Source organism: Salmo salar, chromosome ssa09 (assembly GCF_905237065.1).
Source record: "Salmo salar chromosome ssa09, Ssal_v3.1, whole genome shotgun sequence".
Taxonomy (NCBI): Eukaryota; Metazoa; Chordata; class Actinopteri; order Salmoniformes; family Salmonidae; genus Salmo; species Salmo salar.
In genome coordinates, this window is record NC_059450.1 from 133,526,478 (window position 1) to 133,554,238 (window position 27,761).

General features: G+C 45.3%; 1 protein-coding gene across 1 annotated transcript in view; it reads right to left on the reverse strand.

Moving 5' to 3' along the window:
- Window positions 1–4,314: 4,314 nt before the first annotated feature.
- The window catches only part of LOC106613001 (mediator of RNA polymerase II transcription subunit 13-like), a 31,819-nt gene continuing 8,372 nt past the window's right edge, over window positions 4,315–27,761 (reverse strand). Inside the window, 26 exon segments of the mRNA XM_014214797.2 lie at window positions 4,315–5,216; window positions 5,350–5,450; window positions 5,662–5,826; window positions 5,928–6,073; window positions 6,244–6,429; window positions 6,572–6,730; window positions 8,456–8,598; window positions 8,701–8,924; window positions 9,202–9,393; window positions 9,547–9,763; window positions 10,031–10,409; window positions 10,611–10,806; window positions 10,914–11,137; window positions 11,992–12,159; window positions 12,319–13,099; window positions 13,101–13,212; window positions 13,311–13,510; window positions 17,015–17,223; window positions 17,338–17,425; window positions 19,091–19,212; window positions 19,361–19,391; window positions 19,752–19,968; window positions 20,125–20,820; window positions 25,204–25,314; window positions 25,414–25,573; window positions 27,519–27,704. Of these exon segments, the coding sequence (XP_014070272.1) occupies window positions 5,084–5,216; window positions 5,350–5,450; window positions 5,662–5,826; window positions 5,928–6,073; window positions 6,244–6,429; window positions 6,572–6,730; window positions 8,456–8,598; window positions 8,701–8,924; window positions 9,202–9,393; window positions 9,547–9,763; window positions 10,031–10,409; window positions 10,611–10,806; window positions 10,914–11,137; window positions 11,992–12,159; window positions 12,319–13,099; window positions 13,101–13,212; window positions 13,311–13,510; window positions 17,015–17,223; window positions 17,338–17,425; window positions 19,091–19,212; window positions 19,361–19,391; window positions 19,752–19,968; window positions 20,125–20,820; window positions 25,204–25,314; window positions 25,414–25,573; window positions 27,519–27,704 (5,546 nt within the window). The 3' untranslated portion in view covers window positions 4,315–5,083.

Below are 27,761 nucleotides of genomic sequence, written 5' to 3' on the forward strand. Positions count from 1 at the left end.
ACTAAAGCATTGTATTTGGGACAAAACACTCACTAAACCCTAAACCTCAACTAAATCTTGTAATAAATAATGTGGAAACTGAGCAAGTTGAGATGATTAAACTGCTTGGAGTAACCCTAGATTGTAAACTGTCATGGTCAAAACATATTGATGCAGTAGTAGCTAAGATGAGGAGATGTCTGTCTATAATAAAGGGGTGCTCTGCCTTCTTAACAACACTATCAACAAGGCAGGTCCTACAGGCCCTAGTTTTGTCGCACCTTGACTACTGTTCAGTCGTCACAAAAATTGCAATTGGCTCAGAACAGGGCAGCACGGCTGGCCCTTGGATGTACACAGAGAGCTAATATTAATACTATGCATGTCAATCTCTCCTAGCTGAAAGTGGAGGAGAGATTGACTTCATAACTACTTTTATTTATGAGAGGTATTGACATGTTGAATGTACCGAGCTATCTCTCTAAACTACTGGTACACAGTCCCCAAGTCCAGAACAGACTATGGGAGGCACACAGTACTACATAGAGCCATGACTACATGGAACTCTATTCCACATCAAGTAACTGACACAAGCAGTAAAATTTGATTTAAAAAACAGCTAAAAAAACACCTTATGGAACAGCGGGGACTGTAAAGTAACACAAACATTGGCACAGGCACAGACACACATGCGCACACGCACGCACGCACACGCACACACACACACACACACACATCTGTAAATGTGAAATCTGTAAATGTATTGTAATGTTTTTAAAATTGTATCAACTGCCTTAATTCTGCTGGACCCCAGGAAGAGTAGCTGCTGCTTAGGTAGCAGCTAATGGGGATCCATAATAAATACAAATAAAAACAAGATTAGCTGGAAGTTAACCACTCCTGTTCTCTAAATTTCATCCTTGTCTGCACACAAAATAGAGACGCCAACGAAGGAGATGTATGGGAAAATGGCCAAGAAAATGGAACACACGCTCTTACTCTGAAGAAAGAATACTTAGATACACCCTTAATTTACAATGTAGGCTACTGTAAGTATTTCCATAATCTCAATTAGCAGGAAACAGTCCATTGCTAACTTGGCAGCCCTCTCTGGGAGCATGTCATAGTAAAGAACTGGTTGAGCTGATAACTCAAACACACTCATACAGTTGTCTGTACTTGCTGACAGATTCCAACATGGTTCTCAGCTCTCTGACTGAAGCAGTCTCCAAACATCTTCTCCATTCAAAATAGTGTCAAAGACACAACAACCGATAAAATCAGCTAATAATAAATACATTGTACAGAAGCTCATACCATATTATGGATACCAGATCATGGATACCAGATCATGTTTATTCGTACCTATGTTACAAATCATTAACAATGAGTAAATCTGGACAAACACTTTTTACATTTTGAAACTTTTAAAGATCATGCCTTTGAAACAGGCAGACAAACACACATATACATACCTATCTATTGCTCCATCTGCCAATGCATGACAGCCAACCTTAGCAGCAAATCAAAAAGGCAGGCAAGTGGCTTACTCCAAGGAAAACACCCTTCAATATCCACTCTCTCCAGCATGAAAGACTCCTTTGGCTCTGAGACAACCTGCTGTGTCTGTCTGTGGAGTCTGTAGTGCCAGGTAACACTCAGCTTATGCAAATATTTCCTCTACCTCGCTGTGTCTCACTCACCCTCCCTCTCTCACTTTCTAGCACTCTCCTCCTCACCTACTCTATCATGCACACTCAGTCACTCATACAGCCCAAGAAATGGTCATTGGGGATACATGGGGATGTCGATTCTCTAAAGGGGGATGTGACACAGAACATTTAACCCATTTTATAACCCAAATAACCACAACTACTATGTGTTAGACCAGAAACCTGTGCTGCCCTAGGAATACCCAACTTAATACCCATTACACATGATACATTATGACTGCTATGTATGAATACTGGCTATAGGGGTTTAAAACATTAGGAAATTATTGGAAGAGGACATACTACATTGCATATACTATGACCTGCCATACAGGTCAATTAAATGGCCAAGCTTAACTTTCCATTTAGAATACAGAGAATTCATTAAGCACTGTCTAATCTTCCACTACTTAAGTGAGTAACCTTTATCTAAATTGCATTAAACAAGCTTAAGGTTTTAGCAGCTCTTCTTGGCATTGGTTGCTCTGTGCTGTACACAAACATTAGATTCGGAGCATGTACAGTACAGAGAAGTGACATGAATGGGCTGAACCTCTCTTTTCATTGGTCTGAACACAGTCACCTTACTGTGTGTTTACATCCTTTTTTTAAGCTGCTTTATTAGGCTGACCAACATAGTGGACAGCTGCTTCTCTACTGAATGACAAATAGGTGATTTCATATTTGTATATCTTTGTCTACCTATTAGAGCTCATTGTACAATTTAATTGTAGGCTTCTAGAAAACAAAGATAAACTGTCTTCAGACCTACTGCCCTCGAGTCCATGTCCTCTGGCTCCAGTCATCACTGTTACTTACCAACAGAGGAAAATACCATTAACTATCACTAGTGACTAATGGTAATCTCATTAGGACTCCTAAGCTCCTGATTTGATTTAGTGCACTTAACGAGCAACCGGAGTGTGAACAACAGGTGGAATGATAGGTTGTAGTGTAGCCAGAGTTTCTCATTCAGCTGTTATATAGTGACATAAGTCAGAGGGATAAACCACTATTAAAATCATCTCACTGTGATGGAGCAGCAGTGAGAAGGAAAAGAGACTCCAGGGCTTTTCCATTTCAAGAAGCTCAAGTAATTTATAAAACCCAACCATACACATCAGGTCCTCAAAGCTAGGGACTGCAAACACAGTTGCACTTCTACATTATGGTATCTCTCTGCTCCTGGAGGACTTATGTTGTGTTCATTAGTGGGAAACTAGGAAAATAGTACTACTTGTAAACTGGGAGCAATGAGTGTGCATTCACATGCCTTCAACTCATTGAGAACACCAATTGGCTGATGGCAAACAAGCTGTTAGCTGTACTTTCAGTTAATGGTTATCATGCTTGTAAACAACATTAGTTAAAAACATGTTAAATTGATTTTTCTAAATGTTTTGTTGCCTTTAACTGCAGAAAATGCTGTTATCGAGGTCATTTCCTTAGTACTGTATGTGACGTCAGCGTTCAGCATGTGGGAGAAGTCGGAGCTCAGATGGTAGACAAGTTTCCCACTAGTAATTAGCGGTTGGAGGGGGTGTTCAAGTGGACTTTTCCCAGTCGTATGCTGGTATTTGAGAACACTATTTGAAAAGTCGCCGAAAGCGTGAGGAATACTGATGCTGAGACAGGGTTCATAATGAGGATGACTGGCTACTATTCTGAACTGTGTGGTGAGCTTTCTGGCACCCAGAGCTGCTGAGGCATCACCCAAGTGATATTACACAGAGTGGAAGAGAAGTCCAGTGGTTATAAGAATCAGGCTGGTTCCCAGACTTGCCCTCTACAAGACCATCAGCAGACTCCATCACCATCCTCTGACCAGCTCTCTCCGCTCAAGCTATGAACTGACCCCCTCCATCTTCAGAGGATACAGCTTTTAAAGACTTGGCCTCTATTGGCTGACCTGTCATGATTGCTCGTTTGTTTGCTCAAAGCGCTTTGAGATTCTATGAAAAGCGATTAACTAGATGTTATGAACACAGAATTATATTAGAGATTCCTGGAGAACATGCTCACACTGTCACAGATCAGCTCTCTGATCTCACATCCCCTCAGCCTTGCGTGTACCCATATTGGCCCAAACTCCAATAAATACACACTTAATTTGTCCATACTGTGCATTGCTTGGTCCCCAGATGATTTCAGTGTGACTGGAATAGTTGTGTTGAAGTATAATTGCCCTCAAAATGACAGCTCTGGCACACTGTCCCTAATGCCCACTAACTACCCTTCCAATGGGATCCCATTAGACTGAACATAAGGGGGTTATTGGATGAGGCTTTGAGATGAGCTGTTCTCCTCAGTTAGCCAATTCCACTCTTACAGACCTGCCAAATCCATTTAGCTGGGGTAGGGGTTAAATGGGGGTAACCCTAAACCTGTGGTCCATTAAGGACCCATCTGGACCCCAGCCATGGGCTTGTCAACCCCTAAAACAACATCTCATTAATGTTCCAATCCAACCCTCACCCAGCAGTGAGGGTGTGGCTAACAAGGACAGAGTTAACTTTCGCATTTTGAGTTAGATTTTAACAAGCAAAGGTTAGAACTTTGTGCCGGAAGAAATCGCTCCATTCCTCAACACTGCAATGTTTCCATAAGAGACAAAACAATTGGATAGGTAGACGCACTTTATTCCTAAAACAGAAGCTGCACCATCTGTAGCGGCACACATATATATGTACACACATATACACACAATTCTCTAAATCTGTCATATAAAATATATAATCTGACAACCTGTACCTCATATCCCATTTATCTGAATGCATTGAATTACTGTGCAACAGACTCCGCCACTTTGGCTGAGCTGTAAATCATGTCCACTCAAAAGGAGGGGATATAAATGCCCAGCCTACTTAAATCTGTACATCAGGGCAATACCCTTTGAAAAAATAATACTCTAAAAACAGCCTACAGCAAATTCACTTCAGCGGGTTTTGGTTTTGTAATTGAGAAAATTACTTTACATTTTAAACCAATTCCTTTTAAAAGTGAAATAGCAATACACAACCTTTAGATTTTTTTTTATATATAAAAGATAAAGAAATACAAATTACACATTTAAAAACTTACAATAAATAATATTATATATATGTGTGTGTGTGCAGGCATTTCATTAAGATAAAATTTTATCAGAAGATTGAAATCTAAGATTATTAAAAAGACTATTCTCCTTTATGAAAAGTCCCTTATCATCCAAAATGGACACTTGGCATTTGATTGATAGGCTAGGACACCTCCAGTGCTGCCGTGGAGAAGCTGGCTGGGGGGAGATTCCTTATGGCCATGCCCCCAACCTGAAGTGTTGAGGGTCCATCCACTCCAGGGAATCCCCTACCATTTGTTTCATGATGAGGTCCATAGATCCCCCTTGATATTCTTGTTCAGAGCATGTTCATGATAAAGTTGTACATCTGGTTGAGCACCACAAAGTGAACAGGCAGACAGGAGCGCCGGTCCTGAGTGGCAGGGTCACACGTCAGCCAGGAGAGGGCGTTGTACTGCTCCAGCACAAACCTGTCAGGGGCAGAGAGCACATCACAAGGTATATCTAAATATACATTCAATTCACCCCTTTTTTCTGCCTATCAAATCAATGTATTGTCCATTTGTTATTTCATATGGCTTCCATTCCATTTGAGCAGTGTACCTGAGCACATCTGAGGTGTGGTTAGAGTCCAGAGGGTGGGAGTGTTTGCTGTGGAGGAGCTCGTCTGATTGGACCGAGGACACGTGGAGGTGCAGGGAGGCCTGGGGAGGGACGACAGACAACAAGAGGTCAGCTAGAAGAACACCTGAACATCACACCAGTTACATTAGAAAAGGGAAACATTCGAATGACAGGACTCCTGATCAAGTACACATTTAAGTAAAGCATAAATGTGCTGCTGAGTTTTAGGACCAGAGAAGAACAAAAGCCTTTGCGAGCAGGTTAACTGTCAGAGGAGCGGTAGATAGGTACCTTGAGGAACAGTGGGCACTGGTTCTGTGCCTGGGGGCAGGCTGACCAGAACCAGTCAGGCAGGGGGCCAGCCTTGGCTGTGGAGATGAAGTAGCCCAGAGCCATAGGCTGCTGCAGGATGTTCAGGGCCTCCTCATGGGACTCCATACGGTCTGTGCTTTGGCCCTGGAACACACAGGGACACCAACCATCCTTATTCAACCTTCATTTACCAGTAGTCAGGTAAGAATACTCCTGCTGGTAGGTGGAGGGGCAGAGGGGCTTACCTTGCTGCCGTCTCCCCCCTGGTGATAGTGTCCACCCGGGGAGTGAACGGGGGAAGTGGTGGGGGAGTTAGGCAGGATGTTGATGAGGTCAGGGTCCACCATGTCGTTATCAAACAGGTCAAAGATGCCCATCCCATCTGAACCATCTATGGAGCGCAATAAACACAAAGAGTCATTCAAGACTATATCCCAGTAGCTTAGACAGAGAGCTGCTCTGTCTCCCTGTTTCGGTTAACGTCGCCCTGTGTAGAGCCAGACTACAGCCAGAGCCTAGAAATGCATCAACATCTACAGTGTGTGTGTGTGTGTTACTGACCAGGGTTTATGGGGTTGAAGGCGATGTCTAGGTTCTGTTCGGTGGTGCCGTTGTTCACCTGCACCATGGCCGAGGTAGGGAACACCAGGATGTGGGTGCAGGACGTGTCCTGAGGAGTGCTCAGCTGGGACGTCTGCATGTTCAGAGTGGTGCTGCGGCCGAACACTGAGCCAGTCGACACAGAGTCTACACAGCAGAGAGGGTTAACAAGGGTTAACACGATACAGACATCACAAAAACATTTCAGGAAACTCAGTGGACTCAGACGGGGGAAGCAAGGCCGCATTGTGCTGCCATCACTCAAGGTTCAACTTTTGGTGGTTTTTACCTGGCATGATGACAAAGGAGCCCTGAGGCTCCATGGCGACCAGGCAGGCGCTGAGGATGCTGGGAGTGTCTGCGGCAGAGATGCCACACATCCTGCAGGTTTCCTTGAGGCGCTTGCTGAGAGACTGCAGGTTCCTCCTGCTCAGCAGAATACTCCAGTCTGGAACACAGAGGGAGACAGTCAGGGCACAACAATATATATATTGAACAAAAATATAAATAAATAAATATATATATATAATTATTGAACAAAAATATAAATGCAACACGTGACAATTTCAAAGATTTTACTGAGTTACAGTTCATATGAGGTAATCAGTCAATTGAAATAAATTCATTGGGCCCTAATCTATTGATTGCACATGACTAGCAATACAGATATGAATCTGTTGGTCACAGATACCTTAAAAAAAAAAAAGGTAGGGGCGTGGATCAGAAAACCACTATGCGAAGTTTCTGGATATTGGCGGGAACAGGAACATGTTGTACACGTCGAATCCAGAGCATACCAAACATGCTCAAAGGGTGACATGTCTGGTGATTATGCAGGCCATGGAAGAACTGGGACATTTTCTGCTTCTAGGAATTGTGTACAGATACTTGCGAACATGGGGCCGTGCGTTATCAAGCTGAACAATGAGGTGATGGTGGCAGATGAATGACACGACAATGGGCCTCAAGATCTTGTCACTGTTTATCTGTGCATTGAAATTATAAAAATCGATAAAATGCAATTGTGTTCGTTGTCCATAGCTTATGCCTGCCCATACCATAACCCCACCATGGGGCACTCTGTTCACAAAGTTGACATCAGCAAACCACTCGCCCACACGACACAATACACGCTGTCTGCCATCTACCCGGTACGGTTGAAACTGAGATTCATCTGTGAAGAGCACACTTCTCAAGCGGACTAGTGGTCATCGAAGGTGAGCATTTGCCCACTAAAGTTGGTTACAACGTAGTCCGGTCAAGACCCGGGTGAGGACGAAGAGCAATCAGATGAGCTTCCCTGAAATGTTTTCTGAGTTTGTGCAGAAATTCTTTGGTTGTGCAGACCCAGTTTTATCAGCTGTCTGGATGGCTGGTCTCAGATGATGCCGCAGGTGAAAAAGCAGGATGTAGAGGTCCTTGGCTGGCGTGGTTACATGTGGTCTGCAGTTCTGAGGCTGGCTGGATGTACTGCCAATTCTCGAAAACAACGAGGCAGCTTATGGTAGAAAAATTAACATTCAATTCTCTGGCAACAACTCGAGGACATTCCTACAGTCAGCATGCCAATTGCAGACTCCCTCAACTTGAGACATCTGTGGCATTGTGTTGTGTGACAAAACTGAGCATTTTAGAGTGGCCTTTTATTGTCCCCAGCAGGGGTCTCTTGGATCATCAAGGTATATGCAAGGACTAGCCAAATCTTACCACATTTGCACACACTGTAGACTTTTCTATTGTGTTATTGACTGTACGTTTGCTTATCCCATGTGTAACTCTGTTGTTTGTGTCGTACTGCTTTGCTTTATCTTGGCCAGGTCGCAGTTGTAAATGAGAACTTGTTCTCAACTGGCCTACCTGGTTCAATAAAGGTGAAAAAAAAGTTTAAAAAAGTGCACCTGTGTAATTATTATGCCGTTTAAATCAGTTCTTGATATGCCACACCTGTCAGGTGGATGGATTATCATGGCAAAGGAGAAATGCTCACTAACAGGGACAAACAAATTTGTGTAAAAAAATGGAGAGAAATAAGCTTTTTGTGCATGTGAAAAATTTCAGAGATATTTTATTTCAGCTCATGAAACATGGGACCAACACTTTACATTTTGTGCTTATATTTTTTGTTCAGTGTATATGTCCCCCGTCTGGTGGAGTTTGGACAAGTGTGGCATACCTCGTAACTCTCCGTGGCCCATTCTGCCCAGGCGGCCAATCACCACCCTCCAGGGCAGTGATGTCACCTGCACCAAACCTAGACACCACTCCCACAGCTTCTGCAGGCCCAGTCGTCTGGCTGACCCCTTTTTCCTCCGAGCCCTGGACAGAGGACACAAACAGTCACAAAAGAGAAAGATTCCTGAATTGAATTTGTTTGCATGTCAAGTGTCTACCATTTGGCAAGTTGTGTGTGTCACTGACCTGTTAGGCACGTCGATGCTGATGATGCATGTCTCCAGAAGCTCTCCTGATTGGTCAGTACAGGAGGCTAGGAGCCAGCGCTGGTCATGCGACAGGCAGTAGCCCACAAACAGCACATTGTACTTCTGAGAGGCCTCGCCGAACGTCTCCCCCAGCTCTGTCTGCTTGTCCTTGATGGGCGCCAGGATGAACGGTGGTGTGTACAGACGCAGACATTCTGGCCTCTGCACAGGTGTAAAAGTCAAAAGGTCATGGGTCAGACCAATGGTTCCTTATGTTTCACTTAGCAAGCTGTATTTAGTAAGCCATTGTCTTTATTCTACAGAGCAGTGGTCTCTTGGATCATCAAGGTATATGCAAGGACTAGCCAAAGACCAGGATGTTATATTAAAACAGACCATTCACATTGTGAGTTTCTAAAACCGATCAGCAGTCTAAATCAATACAAGAATAATATTTGTGAGGTTTTGTGCAGTTTCCCATGTGTGGTGTGTTGTTTACCTCTGTGCTCCTCAGTGCCATGTCGATGGCCAGGCCTGGGCCGAAGCCCGTCAGAGCCTTGATGTTGGTGTTGCCGGGGAGGGGCCGTCTGCACTGGGTGAACACCGAGAAGGCCAGGGACTTGAGGTGCTGACCGTACAGATGGCGCTCCTCAATGCGCACAGGCTGCAACAGGTACTGACAGGGAATGATCTGACCAACACATCACAGAATATTGTTAGAAACAGCCTTTTTAAACAAACCAACCCCCATAGGGGTTTGAGATAACTTGTCTGTAGAGCCAATCTGCTGAACATAAATGTGAATGGTCTGCAGTCTGGCTACATGTGTCAAATCCTCCATTACCTGCACAGACACCGAGTTTCTGATGTGAGGCGGCAGGAACTGGAGCATCTCCACATAGCAGCGCAGCAGACCCAGCGTCCACACACTGGAGTGGGTGTCCCTCTCCCCGTCCTCGTAGCTGAAGGGGTCCACGATGTAAACCACAATGGACGGGGGGAACGTCACAGCGTGGGACTCTCCGTCTGTTGGGACACCCACCTTGTCTCTCTCTAATGTGCTGTAGAGAGAGCAGCAGTGGCATCAAAGGTCCAACAGCCAATCCTCAACTAGCTTTAAGTATTAAAGACATTTAGCAGGCCAAATGTTATTTTCCAGGCAAGTCTGGTGCATAAAAATGGGAGAGATGGGTAAGGTTTTGCAGTCGTAATTCAGCCTATTCCAAGTGCAAGTCAATTACAAACTTAGGGCTACAAGTGGTGCTACAGAAAATCATTTAAACTCAGTGTGACTAAACCAGAGGATACAAGATGGTGGGGTTACATACGTCTCTACGGGCTCGGTGCTGGCCTGGGGCTGGTTGGCAGTGGGGCCATTCTCCCCTGCAGTCTGAGCACCCGACTGGGGCCCATTCTGGGAGACGCTGCCCTGCAGGCCTGATGTCCCGTATGGTGTGTAGGAGCTGGGCTTGGCCGATGGCATTCCTACCCCCCCTATCCCTCCCATTGCCTGGGGGCCTGTGGAGGAGGGTGGGGTGCTGTTGGTGTTGGCAGGCTGGGCAGTGCTGCTGCTGGTGGCGCTCTGGGGACCTGAGGAGGGGGTGGTGGAGCTGGGGGACTGGGAGGAGGAGGACTGGGGGGAGGCCACAGTGGGGCCACGCTGGTTCAACAGAGAGCTGTCCAGAGACTGTCCAGCCAGGTATGGAGCTGAGGAGTGTAACAAATAAGTAAAAGAAAAAGATAGCCAATGTCAGATATTAAACTCAACTCAGAAAATAACCAATAAATTACATCTGAATATTTGCTTCTTGTACAAGCCACATCAAAAATTATAAACCCAAAAGAGATCCCATCTCTTATTCAGTACAATCTCCTGAAATAGAAGATGGTAATCTAATGAAGACGTACCCAGGTCATGCCGGCACACTTGGGCGTACAGTTTGAGTTTGCTGAAGGCGTCGCTGTTCCCGTTGCTGCTGGCCATCTTGAGGAACCAATCACTGAGAGGCTGCTCTGCCCGGTTCCTGCCCTCTGCTGTACCAACCCGCAATATTCCATCTGCGTGAGTCTTACAGATTGGTCTGTGCTGACCCAGTCGACAGGCCTGCAAAGAGGAAAAACATGGGTAAATGTACCAATTTTCTTAAACATTTATGTTTTATTAGACTATCGAGGTTGTCTATGTGCGTGAGAGTGTGTGTGTCTGCTTACCTCGTACGCGGCCATAAGGTCCTTGAAGAAGCTCTTAGCCCCACGGAGCAGAGCCTCATTCTCAGGACAGATGACTACATATCCCACGTCCCTGTGAGAGCCGAAGGGGTCCAGCAGCAGCTTTTCCCAGTAAGGCAGACCGAAGGGCGACAGCACCACAAAGTCATACTCATAGCCCACCAGGAAGGTAGGGATGGGCAGGGGCTCTGGAGACTCGTCAGTGCCTAATGGTTCAGAGAAGCGGGACAGTCAGACTCATTGCAGAAGGAGTTGAGGGCGGCAGGTAACCTAGCGGATAGGAGCGCTGGGCCAGTAACTGAAAAGTTTGCTGTTTGGAATCGACTGGGTGGAAAAAGATATATTGATGTGCCCTTGAGCAAGGTACTTAGACCTATTTGCTCCTGTAAGTCGCTCTGGATCAGAGCGTCTGCTAAATTACAACAACAAAAAAGTGAAAATAAATAAATGTAGGTTGTCACATTACAAACACTTGTTTCTGACCAAAAGAATCCTGATAAATATATATGATCATTACATATTTAGAGCGCATGTGATACCAGGGCTGGAAAATGCTTTGTGTAAACTTAAACCAGATATAAAGTATGTAGAAAAGATAATGGACCTATATATTTTTTTATAATATTATATTTGAGAACTACAATCACCAAAGTAAAAGCTAGACAATCAGGGTGAACTAAATTTAGTAGTATGGATTGTGTCAATATGTTTAAGCAAAAGAACACAGCATTAGCAAAGTCAAAATTCATGGACTGCAGGAAATAATATTTCTAACGGAAAAGTTGTGTCAGCTCCACGACAAAATGTAAAATTGAAGGAAATTTGCATTAAACTGCAAAATTCTCTCAGCTCCACGGCAAAACGTGGAGTAGAATAGCACGAAATGTGCATATATATTTTTTTTCAGTTCTCAGCGCCATGGAGACATTTATAGAATTGCAAGAATTCTATTCAATTCAGCCGCACTGACAGGCCACCACCTAAGCCTGTTCTTGATCCAGAAAAAACCCTGGAACTTTATGGATTATTATTGCTTGATTTTTAAAGTCCTTGTGTTTACCGTAGGATCCCCTGCCAGCCATCTTGTGAAACTGCTGCCAGGTGAGAGGTCCCTGAACGCCCCAGGACCGTACGCTTCTTTTCTTCTGGATGGCATCTTGGAGTACAGGCTGGAGGGAGAGCAGCACCCGCAGCACGTCCTGAGAGAACAGCCTGCTCACTTCTGCAGCTGGAGGGGGAAACAAGAGGGTGGGAAGGCTCAGAATCATACATCTAACCAAGAAGACTGGGTTTCACATAAGAGGAGTAGGAAGAGAGAGGAAAAGAAGTAAAGAGTAGGAGGGGAAACAGGTTTGTGCATTATCAATGAGTGAAGGAGCAGACTCACCTTTGCGTTTAGGCCAGTTGTGTAGACACGTGCTCTTAACCAGCGCCTCGTCCACCTTGCCTCCTGACATGTTGTCCATGAACTGCCGGCCATGCTCCAGAGCCATGTAGCAGTCGTTATAGCAGTCCCTCTCCTCTACCCGTAGAGAAGAGTGAGAGGTGCCCGAGGACAACGCCTTGGGGTACTCCACCCCAGCCATGCGGGAGAATGGGTTGGTGCACTGGTCCTGCAGTAACAGGATGAGCTCGTCTGGGGGCCTCTCTGTGGGGTTGCCGGTCCTGTGAAGGGAGGCAGCGCGCAGCTCCTGGAAACGCCTCTCAGAGTCCCGGCCGGCGTCCGAGCCACGCCCCACCACGTCCAGCTCATCCTCCAAGAAGAGGCCAGCCGAGCTGCCGTAGCGACGGTTGACCACGGCGCTGAAACCACAGGTGCAGGGGTACTGGGCCTCGCCGTTGTCGTTAAGATACACGCCCACATCAGCGCCACGGATGTTCATGTTGCACACGCACACACAGCAGCTGTCAAAGTTACAGTCCTTGAAGAGGTTCATGACGGACTCGGAGAGGATGAGGGTGACGTAGAGGCTGTGGGCCTCAGGGATGGAGGGCACAGTGGCTGGCTCCACTGAGCTGAGAGGTCGGCAGGTGGAAGGGGTGGAGGCGGGCGAGTAGAGGTCAGAGTTGTCGTATTTGAGCGATCCCTGGACACTGGCAGGCCCTCTTGGGGTGCGCGGGGTACGGGGAGTGCGTGGGGTGGGGGCGGAGAAGCGGGGTGTGGCCGGGGGAGGGCAGGATGCCCGTGCCGCTGTTGCTGGGTGGGGCACTGTTGGACATGAAGGGAGTGTGGGTCTGTGGTGTGTAGCTCTGGTAGTCTGGCTCCACACTGGGGATGTTACTGAAATAAGGAGACAACAGCACACACATTAAAATCCCTGACACACATTTGGGTACATGAGACTTGCATAATTCAAGTGGACCAGTCTGATTGGTTACCCGTCTTTGGTGAGGAGGCCCATGGTTGGCACGGGGGGTATGAGCTCCAGTTTGCCCATGTTCCAGCTGGGTGTGTAAACACAGTCCTCTGGCAGCTTGATGGGCATCATACACTGACTGGGCAGCGTCTTCAGCGGAGCAAACATGGAGCAGCCCGTGAATGCCTTGCACGCCTCTGACTTATAAACAAACGAGAAGTCCTGGAAGTATATTGGGGAAGAGAAGGAAAATAAGCCACTAACACTTCAAGTCTAAGCTAAGAAAAAGTATTGAAGCAGATACCAGCATGAATAGACAGAGTGTGTTAAATAAGACATGTCAGTCTTATCCCCCCCCAACAAAAACAACCTGCACTTGTATTTTCCTACAAGCACCGGCTTGGATAACCTCGAAGGGAAAGATTTCCTTAACTGCAAGTCATTCTGGATAAGAGTACCTGCTAAATGACTAAAATGTAGAACTTCCACACTAGGCTGAAGTGTTCAAAGGCCAGTTAAAGGCCCAGTGCAGTTAAAAATGAGAATTTACTGTGCTTAAGAAATATTTCCACACGAGGTTAAAATAATACTGTGAAAATGACAATGTAAGAGCTGTTTGAAAAGACCACCTGGAAATTCTGGCCGTTTTGGTGGGATTAAGTTTTGGCATGCCTGGCGACATCAACTTAATAGACCAATAACAAAGAGCATTTCAAACCTCTGCCAATAAAGGCTATTTTTCAGGTTACATATCCCTCCCATTATACTCATCCAATTAGGGCCCACACTCTGACCACTCCCAGACAATCCTAACAAAGTTCTTGCTTGAGAAATTGCTCTTTGCTTAGAAGCCATGAAGTGCCTTGAAAGGCTGGTCATGGCTCACATCAACACCATTATCCCAGAAACATTAGACCCACTCCAATTTGCACCCCGCCCTAAAATGATACAGATGATGCAGTCTCTACTGCACTCCACACTGCCCTTTCCCACCTGGACAAAAGGAACACCTATGTGAGAATGCTATTCATTGACTACAACTCAGCGTTCAACACCATAGTGCCCTCAAAGCTCATCAATAAGCTAAGGACCCTGGGACTAAACACCTCCCTCTGCAACTGGATCCTGGACTTCCTGACGGGCCGCCCCCAGGGGGTAAGGGTAGGCATCAACATATCCGCCACGCTGATCCTCAACACAGGGGCTCCTCAAGGGTGCGTGCTCAGTTCCCTTCTGTTCTCCCTGTTCACTCATGACTGCATGGCCAGGCACAACTCCAACACCATCATTAAGTTTGCCGATGACAACAGTGGTAGGCCTGATCACCGACAATGATGAGACAGCCTATAGGGAGGTCAGAGACCTGACCGTGTGGTGCCAGGACAACAACCTCTCCCTCAATGTGATCAAGACAAAAGGAGATGATTGTGGACGACAGGAAAAGGAGGACCGGGCATGCCCCCATTCTCATCGACGGGGCTGTAGTGGAGCAGGTTGAGAGCTTCAAGTTCTCAACTTGTTCTCATATCACCAACAAACTAACATGGTCCAAGCACACCAAGACAGTCGTGAAGAGGGCACGACAAAACCTATTCCCCCTCAGGAGACTGAAAAAATGTGGCATGGGCCCTCAGATCCTCAAAAGATTTTACAGCTGCACCATCGAGAGCATCCTGACTGGTTGCATCACTGCCTGGTATGGCAACTGCTCAGCCTCCAACCACAAGGCACTACAGAGGGTAGTGCGTACGGCCCAGTACACCACTGGGGCCAAGCTTCCTGCCATCCAGGACCTCTATATCAGGCGGTGTCAGAGGAAGGACCTAAAAATTGTCAAAGACTCCAGCCACCTTAGCCATAGACTGTTCTCTCTGCTACCGCACAGCAAGCAGTACCGGAGCGCCAAGTCTTGGAACCAAGGGTCTTCTAAACAGCTTCTACCCCCAAGCCATAAGACTCCTGAACATCTAATCAAATGGACACCAAGACTATTTGCATTGCTCCCCTCCTCTTCTACACTGCAGCTACTCTGTTATTATCTATGCATGGTCACTTGAATAACTCTACATGTACATATTACCTCGACACTGGTGCCCCCGCACATTGACCTTGTACTGGTACCCACTGTATATAGCCCTGCTATTGTTAATTTACTGCTGCTCTTTATTTATGTTATTTTTATCTTACTTTTTTTGTTATTTTCTTAACTTCAGGGTATAGGGGGCAGTATTTTTGATTTCGGATGAAAAGCGTGCCCAGAGTAAACTGCCTAATACTCAGGCCCAGAGTCAAATATTTGCATATTATTAGTAGATTTGGATAGAAAACACTGAAGTTTCTAAAACTGTTTGAATGATGTCTGAGTATAACAGAACTCATATGGCAGGCAAAAACCTGAGAAAAATCCAACCAGGAAGTGGGAAATCTGAGAATTGTAGTTATTCTTTTGAATCCCTATCGAAACTACAGTGTCTGTGGGGTCACGTTGCACATCCTAAGGCTTCCATTGGCTGTCAACAGCCTTTAGAATTTTTTTTTCATCCTTTTCCTGTTACTGGGCAGAGAATAGTAGCTCAGTCAATGAGTGGACTGCCTATGGACAAAGGGCTTGGGTATGCGCGATCCCGCGAGCGCACCGTTCCTTATTTTTCTCCTGGAATGAATACGCTATTGTCCGGTTGGAATATTATTGACGTTTTATGTTAAAAATACCCTAAGGATTGATTGTAAACAACGTTTGACATGTTTCTACGAACGGTAATGGAACCATTTAACTTTGTCTCTGGTACTGCGCTCGCGCGTTATGCCTTTGGATAGTGATCTGAACGCACAAACAAAACTGAGGTATTTGGACATAAATATGGAGTATTTCAAACAAAACTAACATTTCTTGTGGAAGTAGGAGTCCTCGGAGTGCATTCTGACGAAGATCAGCAGAGAGAATATTTATAATACTAATTCAGAGTTTTGTTGATGCCAGAACTTGGCGGGTAGCTGTATAGCTTGCGTCGATGGCTGAGCTATGTACTCAGAATATTGAATAATGTGCTTTCTCTGTAAAGTTATTTTGAAATCTGACAAAGCAGTTGCTTCAAGGAGTAGTGTATCTACAATTCTTTCAATAACTGTTGTAAATTTTATCAACGTTTATGATGAGTATTTTTGTAAATTGAAGTTTTGGTGGGAATACATTTTCTGAACATCACGTGCCAATGTAAAATGCTGTTTTTGGATATAAATATGAACTTTATCGAGCAAAACATACATGTATTTATAACATGCTTGGAAAATGGCTGTGTGGATTTTCTTGAAGTTTACGTCCTAACATAATCTAATTTTATGCTTTCGCCGTAAAGCCTTTTTGAAATCAGACAATGTGGTTAGATTAACGAGAGTCTTATCTTTAAAATAGTGTAAAATAGTTGATTGTTTGAGAAAATTAAATTATGAGATTTTTGCTGTTTTGTATTTCGCGCCATGCTATTTCACTGGCTGTTGAATAGTGTGTCCCGCAGGTGGGACGGTCACGTCCCACCTAGCCCATAGATGATAAAACTGCATTTCACTGTAATGTCTACAGCTGTTGTATTCAGCGCATGTGACAAACAAAATTTGATTAGATTTTTGACCACTTTAATTGAAAACAATAACAGCAAGGTACTTAATTAACACCCAGAAAAGATTTGATATCGAGATGAAAATGGCTGCATTGGGCCTTTAAGTTACCTTGATCTCAGAGGGCTTGGGGCTGCAGAAGCCTTCCTCCACCTCCATCTTGTAGTGGCTGCTAAACTGGCTCCCATCCAGCAGAGTGAGGCCCACCCCGGCCTCCAGGCCACCGTAGTCCTTCCCCCCAGTGTTCATGGGGGAGTAGCCCATGATGTGCTGCTCCAGGGAGGGAGGGGTGGGGAACATCTTGTGCAGGTCAGCTGAGCCTGGGGACAGGAAGGTGAATGGAGGAATCACCCTATTGTTTGGTAAATTAATGTATGATACAGTGATGACCTAAAGAGGAACTTTAGGGAAGGAATTGGAGAAAGGGAACATACTTATGCAGGACAGAGGGTCCAGATTTGATGTTTTGTGTTCCTTACTGCCAAACTTGTCTCCATGAACTCCTGCTCTCCTGGATCCAGGCTGCTGGGGACAGAACATTCAGAATGTTTTAAACAGGCTTTGATCAAAACATATAGAGATATTTTCTAAGACTTTACACAATATTCTGTTTGCAAAGTATCAACGGGAGATATGGAAACAGACAAAAGGATATGCAACCCAAACAATGTCCCCCCCATGTAGATGAGAACTACAGTGCTTTCAGTAAGTATTCATACCACTTAACTTATTCCACATTGTTGTTACAGCCCGAATTCAAAAATTGATCAAATATTTTTCCTACCCATCTACACACAATTCCCCATGAAAGTGAACACATTTTTTGTAAATCTCATTTAAATAAGATTCACACCCCAGAGTCAATACTTTGTAGAAGCACCTTTGGCGTTGATTACAGCTTTCAGTCGTCATGGGTATGTCTGGATCCGCTTTGCACGTCTGGATTGGGGGATTTTCTCCCATTCTTCCTTGCAGATTTTCTCAAGCTCTGTTAAGTTAGATGGGGAGCAGCAGTGGACAGCAATCTTCAAGTCATTCCACAGATTTTCAATGAGATTCAAGTCTGGGCTTTGGCTGGGCAACTCAAGGACTTTCACATTCTTGTTCTGAAGCCAATCCAGCCTTGCTTTGGCTGTATGCTTGGAGTCGTTGTCCCGTTGGAAGGTAAATCTTTGCCACAGTCTAAGGTTGTTTGCACAATAAAGCAGGTTCTTATCAAGGATTTACCTGTATTTGGCTCCATTCATATTCCCCCCTCTATCCTTAGTCCTCCAGTCCCTGCCGCTGAAAAGCATCCCCATAGCATGATGCTGACACCACCATGCTTCACAGTAGGGATGGTGTTAGATGGGTGATGAGCTGTGCTTGGTTTTCTCCAGACATAGCGCTTTGCATTCAGGCAAAATAGTAAATGTTTTGCTTCATCAGACCACATATTTTGCCTTATGCTCAGTCTTTCACATGCCTTTTTGCAAATCCCAGTTGTGCCGTCATGTGCCTTTTTCCTCAGGAGTGACTTCTGTCTGGCCACTCTCCCATAAAGCCCAGATTGCTGAAAGGCTGTATAGACTGTAGAGACCGATGTCCTTCTGACAGGTTCTCCCATCTCAGCCAAGGAACTCTGTAGTTCTGTCAGAGTGTTCATTGGGTTCTTGGTCACCTCCCTGACCAAGGTACTTCTTGCCGGGTTGCTCAGTTTGGTCAGACAGCCAGCTCTATCCAGAGTCTGGGTAGTTCCTATTTTTCAACACTCTAGAAATTATTTTATACCCTTGCCTAATCACAATTCTGTCTCAGAACAGTTGATTCAACTTAATTGTGTAGTATCGGTTCTTACATGCACTGTCAACTGTGGGACCTTATATAGACAGGTGTGTTTCTTTCTATATCAACTGAATTAACCATAGGTGGACTCCAATCAAGTTGTAGTAACATCAAGGATGATCAAAGGAAATTTGATGCGCCTGAGCTCAATTTGGACTGTCATAGCAAAGGAGTGCATTTCATTTTCAATACATTTGCTAAAATCTCTAAAAACATGTTTTAACTTTGTCAGTATGGGGTAGTGTGTGTAGATGGGCGAGACTTTGTATTGAATGTATTTTGAATTCAGGCTGTAGCACAACAAAATGTGGATTAAGTCAAAGGGTATGAATACTTTATGGAGGCACTGTATACTCTACTGACCGCTAGCTCATCTTCGTCTGAGTTGAAGAGGTTGTCCAGGTCGTTGATGGACACAGCCAGGTCTGTCTCATGGATGAGGCTGGTGGAGGGTACAGGCTTTCCACCAGCTGCACCCTGACCATCTGCACGCACACACAGAGAGAGAAAGACAGACAACAAAGGAAGTCCCCTCAGTAACCACTCTGGATGATGATTTTATTGACATTCCAATCTTTTATAGTTTTACAGGAGTGATTAAAACAAAGTCTTCAACAAGAAGGAAATGCTCACCATCTGCCGAGGTCCCACTGCCATCGTCACCCTAAGAGAAACAAACACCAGCATAAAACGTGTTATTCTCTTGGCATCTGCTACATCAGTGGTTCCCAACCAGGGGTACTAAGACCCCTGTGGGGTACTTGAGAAGACTCATGAGACCATAAGCTTACTGGTAAAATGCACGAGGGAGTACTTCAGGGGTACTACGGGCAAAGCAAAATTCAGTTGGTGGTACAGTAAGAAAAAAAGGTTGGGAACCACTGTGCTACATCATCCCATAAGCAAAGGCATAGTATACACATGTCAACTGAACTAACAAATCCAACCACATTAGCTAAGATTAGGAAAAGTGTATATGGATAACTATGGAATTAATTATTAGAAACTCATGTTTGATACTCACCTTGTGTCTCTTGCTGGTCTCTCTGTCCGAGCCAGGTTTGTCCTTCTTGTCAGTGAAAATGAACTCCTCGTCTCCCTCCACGAAGGCGTAGGGGTCTGGCTCCTCCTCCTGGTCCTCGTCAGCCATGGCAGCCGCCAGGTGGCTGTTCCTCCTCTGGGTGTAGGTCCTCACCAGGTCTTCAGACACCTTCAGAGGCCTGCCAGAGCCAGACATCAATCTGAGAGGAGACAATGTTACATAGATGATCAGCTCCAAGTGGAGGTACACAGAGAGCGAGTGGGAGAAACCAAATATCTATCATAGCCACTCATCACCTTGGTGCTTATAAGGTTTATCATTACATGTTGAAAGAGAGGAGGGGTAGTGTACTCACTCTGTGACAGAGACAATGTTCTCCTGCCCTCCTTCCCCGGAGTCATCCTGTAGTTTGTCCACAGGCAACAGTGGTGTGAAGAAATCTGAGGTCTTCTTCCGTGGCAGGTTGAAGTACTTCCAGGGGTTGTGGGCCGAGTCTTCGTTGGGGTTGATGGCTGATCCCACATAGACAGTGGGTTCCAGGGAATCAGGGTAGGCAGGGGGGAAAGGCAGAGGCAGGGGCTCCAGGTGGGGCTCGTCAGACGAGGTCTTTTGGGGCAGCAGGCAGGGCTCGGAGGAGGGGGGGTAGAAGTGTTGGTGGATGGGCGTGGAGGAGCTCTTCGTGGCCCCAGGGTCTTCCTCCCCGCGCTCGCAGGGGTGGGGGCTGAGAGGAGGGGGCTGGGGGGAGCCGGCCAGGTCTTGGAGGGGCCTGTGGGTGTGCAACATGGGAGCTTTGGAAGGGGCCGTGTCCACATGGTGCAGGCTGGGGTAGGGGCCCTCATCCTGGGTTCTCATACACAGCCTCTGGGGCTCCATGGCCTGCTCCTCAAACACATAGCTGCGGTGGTGGAAGGGTGTCTGGGGCCTCTTCTGCTGCTTCTCCCCCTTCTCCAGCTTCTCGCCCAGCTTGTGTTTGGGCAGAGGCTGTGAGGGCTGGCCCACCGACGGGGGGTTTCCTGAGGTGCTGCCTGATCGTTGCTTCTGGTTTTTATGCCTGGGGTAAAAAGAGACAAATTATTTGAATAGCAATTTACTGAATGTTCACTTCCAAGGTGTCTGTGATTAAATCAGATCCCCTAAAGCATGCATTCCCAAACTGTGGTACGCCAAATAAAAAATAGATTTTTTAAAAACATTTTCAAACAGTCCATTTATATTTTCCAACGGGGCTATACATTTGGGTGAGGTTTTTTCCCCTCGCTTGCGTAGCCTCGTTTCACTGCCAAAAATAAAATTAAACCATCTAGTGAAATAACATCACAATGTCAAATACAGGTAGCCTAGTCAAATAATTAACATCCAATCACATTAAACATTACTCTCTCACGGGAATTCTACTAACGGTCCGTATGTAGCCAAACGTAGCTGCTGCTCATTCCGTTTGCTCGAAAATTGATGAATGGTTTAAAAAAAAAAGGAAAAAAAAGTAAGGCCCGCATCCATAGACACACATACAAGCTCTACTGGCAGTACTGCTACTACCAGCAGTACGACACCTGCACCTGTCAACGACAAGTTGTTCTGCTTCCACAAGCACATCCAATGCTAGCATTAGTAATTCTACATTTGTTGTTAGCCCAGCTAGCATGGACACTGACAGTTGTGAATCTGATGCAGCCGAAGAGCTACTGGCCCCTTACCCGGGGAAAGCACCTTACAGACAGGGACGTCGAAGAGGCGCAAATACGATGAGAACTACATCGATTTGGGGTTCACTTATATTGGGAGTAGTGCCTTCCCTCAGCCAGTGTGTTATAGGTGCAAAGGTACTATCTCACAACTCAATGAAACCTTCACTCTTGCGCAGACACTTAGAAACAAAAACATGCAGTATATGGCCGTTACGTTTATGGGGGGTCAATTAAGGAAGACCTCTTCTGCAAACCACTGGAAATTATTTTTTAAAGTACTGGAGAGATTTGTGACACCAAATGGACTTTGGTGGTCAAGATGAGTTGGTATCTGTACTGATGGCGCAAAAGCCATGACAGGGAGACATAGTGGAGTGGTAAACGTGCGTGTAAGCAGTTGCTCCTGACGCCACTTTGGTACACTACAGCATCCACTGAGAGGCTCTTGCTGCCAAAGGAATGTCTGACAGCTTGAGATATGTTTTGGACACTACAGTGAAAATTGAGGCTAGGATTAAGGAGTTGGAGCTCTTCTCTGTCTGCATTAACAAGGACAACACACAGGTCTTTCCATCTTTGTATGATTTGTGTGCAAATGAACTCAAGCTTACAGACAATGTCAAATGTGATATACAGTGGCTTGCAAAAATATTCACCCCCGTTGGCATTTTCCCTATTTTGTTGCCTTACGACCTGGAATTAAAATAGATTTTTTGGATTTTGTACAATTTGATTTACACAACATGCCTACCACTTTGAAGATGCAAAATATTTTTTATTGTGAAACAAACAAGAAATTAGACAAAGAAACTGAACTTGAGCATGCATAACTATTCACCCCCCCCCAAAGTCAATACTTTGTAGAGCCACCTTTGCAGCAATTACAGCTGCAAGTCTCCTGGGGTATGTCTCTATAAGCTTGGCACATCTAGCCACTGGGATTTTTGCCCATTCTTCAAGGCAAAACTGCTCCAGCTCCTTGGATGGGTTCCGCTGGTGTACAGCAATGTTTAAGTCATAACACAGATTCTCAATTGGATTGAGGTCTGGGCTTTGACTAGGCCATTCCATGACATTTAAATGTTTCCCCTTAAACCACTCGAGTGTTGCTTTAGCAGTATGCTTAGGGTTATTGTCCTGCTGGAAGGTGAACCTCCGTCCCAGTCTCAAATCTCGGGAAGACTGAAACAGGTTTCCCTAAAGAATTTCCCTGTATTTAGCACCATCCATCATTCCTTCAAATCTGACCAGTTTCCCCAGTCCCTGCCGATGAAAAACATCCCCACAGCATGATGCTGCCACCATGCTTCACTGTGGGGATGGTGTTCTCGGAGTGATGAGAGGTGTTGGGTTTGCACCAGACATAGTGTTTTCTTTGATGGCCAAAAAGCTCAATTTTAGTCTCATCTGACCAGAGTACCTTCTTCCAATCTCTGCTGTGGAGCTTTGCAGCTCCTTCATGGTTATCTTTGGTCTCTTTGATGCCCCTCTGATTAATGCCCTCCTTGCCTGGTCCGTGAGTTTTGGTGGGCGGCCCTCTCTTAGCAGGTTTCTTGTGGTGTCATATTCTTTCCATATTTTAATAATGGATTTAATGTTGCTCCGTGGGATGTTTAAAGTTTATTCTGATATTTTTTTATAACCCAACCCTGATCTGCACTTCTTCACAACTTTGTTCCTGCCCTGTTTGGAGAGCTCCTTGGTCTTCATAGGGCCGCTTGCTTGGTGGTGCCCCTTGCTTAGTGGTGTTGCAGACTCTGGGGCCTTTCAGAACAGGTGTATTTTTTACTGAGATCATGTGACAGATCATGTGACACTTAAATAAAGTCCACCTGTGTGCAAACTAACTAATTATGTGACTTTGAAGGTAATTGGTTGCACCAGATCTTATTTAGTGTCTTCATAGCAAAAGGGGTGAATACATATGCATGCACCACTTTTCCGTTTTTTTAAGAATTTTTTTAAAATAAGTAATTTTTTTCATTTCACTTCACCCATTTCAACTATTTTGTGTATGTCCATTACATGAAATCCAAATAAAAATCATTTTAAATTACAGGATGTAATGCAACAAAATTAGAAAAACACCAAGGGGGATGAATACTTTTGCAAGGTACTGTAGCGAAGCACCTGAGTGAGTTGGGTGCGCAATTACTCAGGTACTTTCCCGAAACAGATGACACAAACAACTGGATTTGTTATCCTTTTCATGCCCTGCCTCCAGTCCACTTACCGATATCTGAACAAGAGAGCCTCGTCGAAATTGCAACAAGCGGTTCTGTGAAAATTTAATTTAATCAGAAGCTACTGCCAGATTTCTGGATAGGCTGTGCTCAGAGTAACTTGCCTTGGCAAAACACGCTGTTAAAACACTGATTCTCTTTGCAACCACGTACCTATGTGAGAGTGGATTCCCGGCCCTCACTAGCATGAAAACTAAATTTCAGGCACAGACTGTGTGTGGAAAATGATTTAAGACAGACTCTCTCTAATATAACCCAACATTGCAGAGGTATGTGCATCCTTTCAAGCACACCCTTCTCATTAACCTGTGTTGAGTTATTCACAATTTTCAATGAACAAATAAAGTTTTATATGCAAGATGGCTAAATAAAGAGCAAAATTACATTTAAAATATTATTATTTGAGCCCTGGTCCTAATAAGATCTCTTTGTCACTTCCCACAAGCCGGGTTGTGAAAAACTCACACTCATTCTTATGTTTAATAAATGTATCGTATAGTGTGTGTGTGGCAGGCTTACAATAATGGCAAAAAATAAATAAACATTTGAGAGTGCGCTGACCCTGGTGCTAGAGGGGGTACGCAGCTGGAGGTTGAATGTTTGAAGGGGTACGGGACTATAAAAAATTTGGGAACCACTGCCCTAAAGGACTCTGGTGAGTTATGAGGGAAAATTCACATCAGCCTAAAACGCGTGTAAAATATGGCCCACAGGCCAGATCTGGCCCATGACACAATTCTATCCGGCTTTTACAATGATTTGGGTTGTGAATTCATTTTGGCCCGCTTCCATACCGCACACGACACGCTGCACTACAAGTCCCAGCAAGCACTGCCAACTTGTTGAGCGCCAAAGGCAGTGCATTGCCACACACACACCTCCTCCCAGACATCTTCGTGTCAAAAAGCTATTAGATAAAGGATTCACAGAGTATAAATTACTACTGAAGGACACACGCGAGTATAAATTAGTTAACAGTTGAGTCATCTACTTTATGAAATTACAGCCCGATGTGCTTGCACATCAACTCAACATCAATTGCGCTGTCCCGTTTTTAGCACGTAGCGGAGGGAAAGTACACAGGCAGTCCTCCTAGGCTACTAAAATGTTGCAGTCTGGCTGCGGTTTTTAAAGCTTGACAATGAATAACCCACAACAAAAACAAAAAAAACGTAAATATGTTTTACTAGGGTAGCAGCATATTAGCCAATGCACATCTGCAAGCATAGGATGGACAAATATGATGCATTAGGTTTCATGTTAAATTGCTATATACAGCACCCCATGGTCAATTTCTAAATTTTTAAAGGCGCATATTTTTTCAATAAAACAAAAAGGCCAGTGTGGGTCGCAGTTGTATGCGCGTTATATTCTAAAAACAAACATACTATTTCTGGCCTGTAAATTATTATATATTTTTTTCAATATGGCCCGTGTGGTGATTGAGTTAGACAATCCTGGCCTACAACAACCCCCCACCGTTATAAACATGATCCACAGTACCTTGAGCAGTTGCAGTGTGCCCTATGCGAGAACTCCACAAAATCCCACACTCCTGTTTTGTCCCCCTCCTCCTCCTCACAGGTACCGTTAGTCAATGTAGCAAACTTCCTCCTGACAAAGAACCAGACAAACAGAGCTCAGCAGGCAGACTCCTTCAATAGACCAGTAGTATACAAATCAGTAGGGTGAGGTGACGGGTAGTGTACGTACTTGTTCTGGGCCCGGTTGGTAGTGCACTCCTGCCACACGCTCTCCACCACCTGGGCAGCCAGCCTGCGGGGGATCTTGCTGCCGTGGATACAGCTGCTGTTGGAGCTGAAACCATCCACTGTCGAGCAGAGCTTCAACCACCTCTGTGCTGCCTGAGAATCTACAGGGGAAAAGAAAGTAACACTTACGTGATAATGCCCGAGAAGCCGGTGTTTGGAAGATGTATATAGGCACAGGTGTTAGTCCCGCGAAGAAGTCGAGGGCCGGCAAACCGTGACAATATAGTCACCAAACACTGGCTTCGAAGGCATTATCACTTTTATACAACGGGTTACCAACATATTTAAATAATAATTGACAGATTTTCACTCATAAACATTCTGGGGCCTCCCGAGTGATGCAGCGGTCTAAGGCACTGATCAGTGCTCAAGGCGTCACTACAGATGCGGGCTCGATCCAGGGCTGTGACGCAGCCAGCCGCGACCACGAGACAGCGTCGTCCAGGTTAGGGGAGGGTTTGGCCTCCCCTAACCCGAAGCCATGCACGCTGGCTTCGGGTCACCAGCTGTACGGTGTTTCCTCCGACACAAATGGTGCGGCTGGCTTCCAGGTTAAGCGAGCAGTGTGTCAAGAAGCAGTGCAGCTTGGCTGGGTCATGTTTTTTGGAGGACGCATGGCTCTCAACCTTCGCCTCTCCCCCGAGTCCACAACAGGGGGGGGTGTATCAAAAAAAAAACCAAAAAAAAGCCCCTTTGTTTTGATGTATTTATGTCATCTTTCCACAAGATGTTGCTACCCAAGCCGGCTGGTCATTCGTCCTATCGGTTCGGTTGCCAGAGACACAATCCAGTCGTTAAGTCTTTTTGTTCTAAATCTATGGACGCGACTCGGGCGTGCGTTATAAATGTTCCGTTGCCATTGTAACAGTTTAGCTTCCGTCCTTCTCTTCGCCCCAACCTGGGCTCGAACCAGGGACCCTCCGCACACATCAACTGCCTCCCACAAAGCATCGTTACCCATCGCTCCACAAAAGCTGCGACCCTTCCAGAGCAAGGGGAACAACTACTTCAAGGTCTCAGAGCGAGTCACGTCACCGATTGAAACACTATTAGCGCGCACCCCGCTAACTAGCTAGCCATTTCACATCGGTTACACCATGATGGCTGGCAACGTTCTTATCCCTTGCTTGCTAGCCAGACAACTTCAACCAACAGTCACGTCAAACAGTTTTTTGGGGGATACATTCATAACAATGAGTTAATGATGCGCGATTTCACCTGGCATTGGCTCTCTCGCCAGGCCACTGTTGAGAAGAGATAGCCAACTACACAGCGAACACAATAACTTCAAACTGAAGCAGGAAAGACAGCAAACTAGCTGCATTATGTATTTTTCGATTGACATTTCTTTGTGTGTGTGTGTGTGTAACACCCAAAAAATTATGCTGATTCATGATTTCGACTGGCTGAGAAAATCTGCCTGTCTGTCCCAACTCCAGAAACGCTCATTACTATGCGACATCGGGAGATCGAATTTCAATATTGAAACAATGTTGCAAATGTCAGAGATAGACAGCAAGGTTAATACAAATCTCCGCAGTTGAAAAACAAATGTTAGTCTAAAAGAAATGGGAGATAATGTCTAGATGGTTTTTAGTGTAGATCTAGTATATAAATTGTCTGGCTGGGCTAATTAGACTGGATCGCACAGTCAGATGGAACAGAGTAAAAAGGCATTGCAACGTCAGATTTAGACAGCGGTAACTTGTGGAATAGACACCGGCAGAAATGCGGTTTTAACCAAATCAGCATCCATGACTAGGCCTACCGTTGTATAAATTAATATAATACTCAGTATTAGTGTATACTACTTACTTATCAAAATAATCAGCTAGCCATTGTGCTTCTACATCTGCATTGCTTGCTCTTGGGGGTTTTAGGTGGAGTATCTGTATAAGCACTTTGTGACAAGTGTTGAAATTTGATTGATTGAACTTGAATGCATCAATGTTAAATAATTCAAAAGATGGACACTGAACCCAGACAGCTACACTTGCAGCTACACTTTGTGGTCCTAATAGACTAATTAGTAAATGGCAAGGCTACCTGTTTGGGCCTCCTCCGGTGATGTGGGAGGGGTAAGGGTGACAGAGGACATGGCAGGGTCTCTGTGGGCCCCCTGGCCCTCACACAGGATGGGTGAGGGGTTGGCTGATCCCTGTGGGGCCAGGGCAGGGAGGTCTGACTGGGGCACCAGTACTAGACAAGCAGGGTACACCATCCTCACTCCAGCTGGAACAGATCAGCATAACACATTTAGTCAGTGAGTCTCCATCAGAAAAACACACA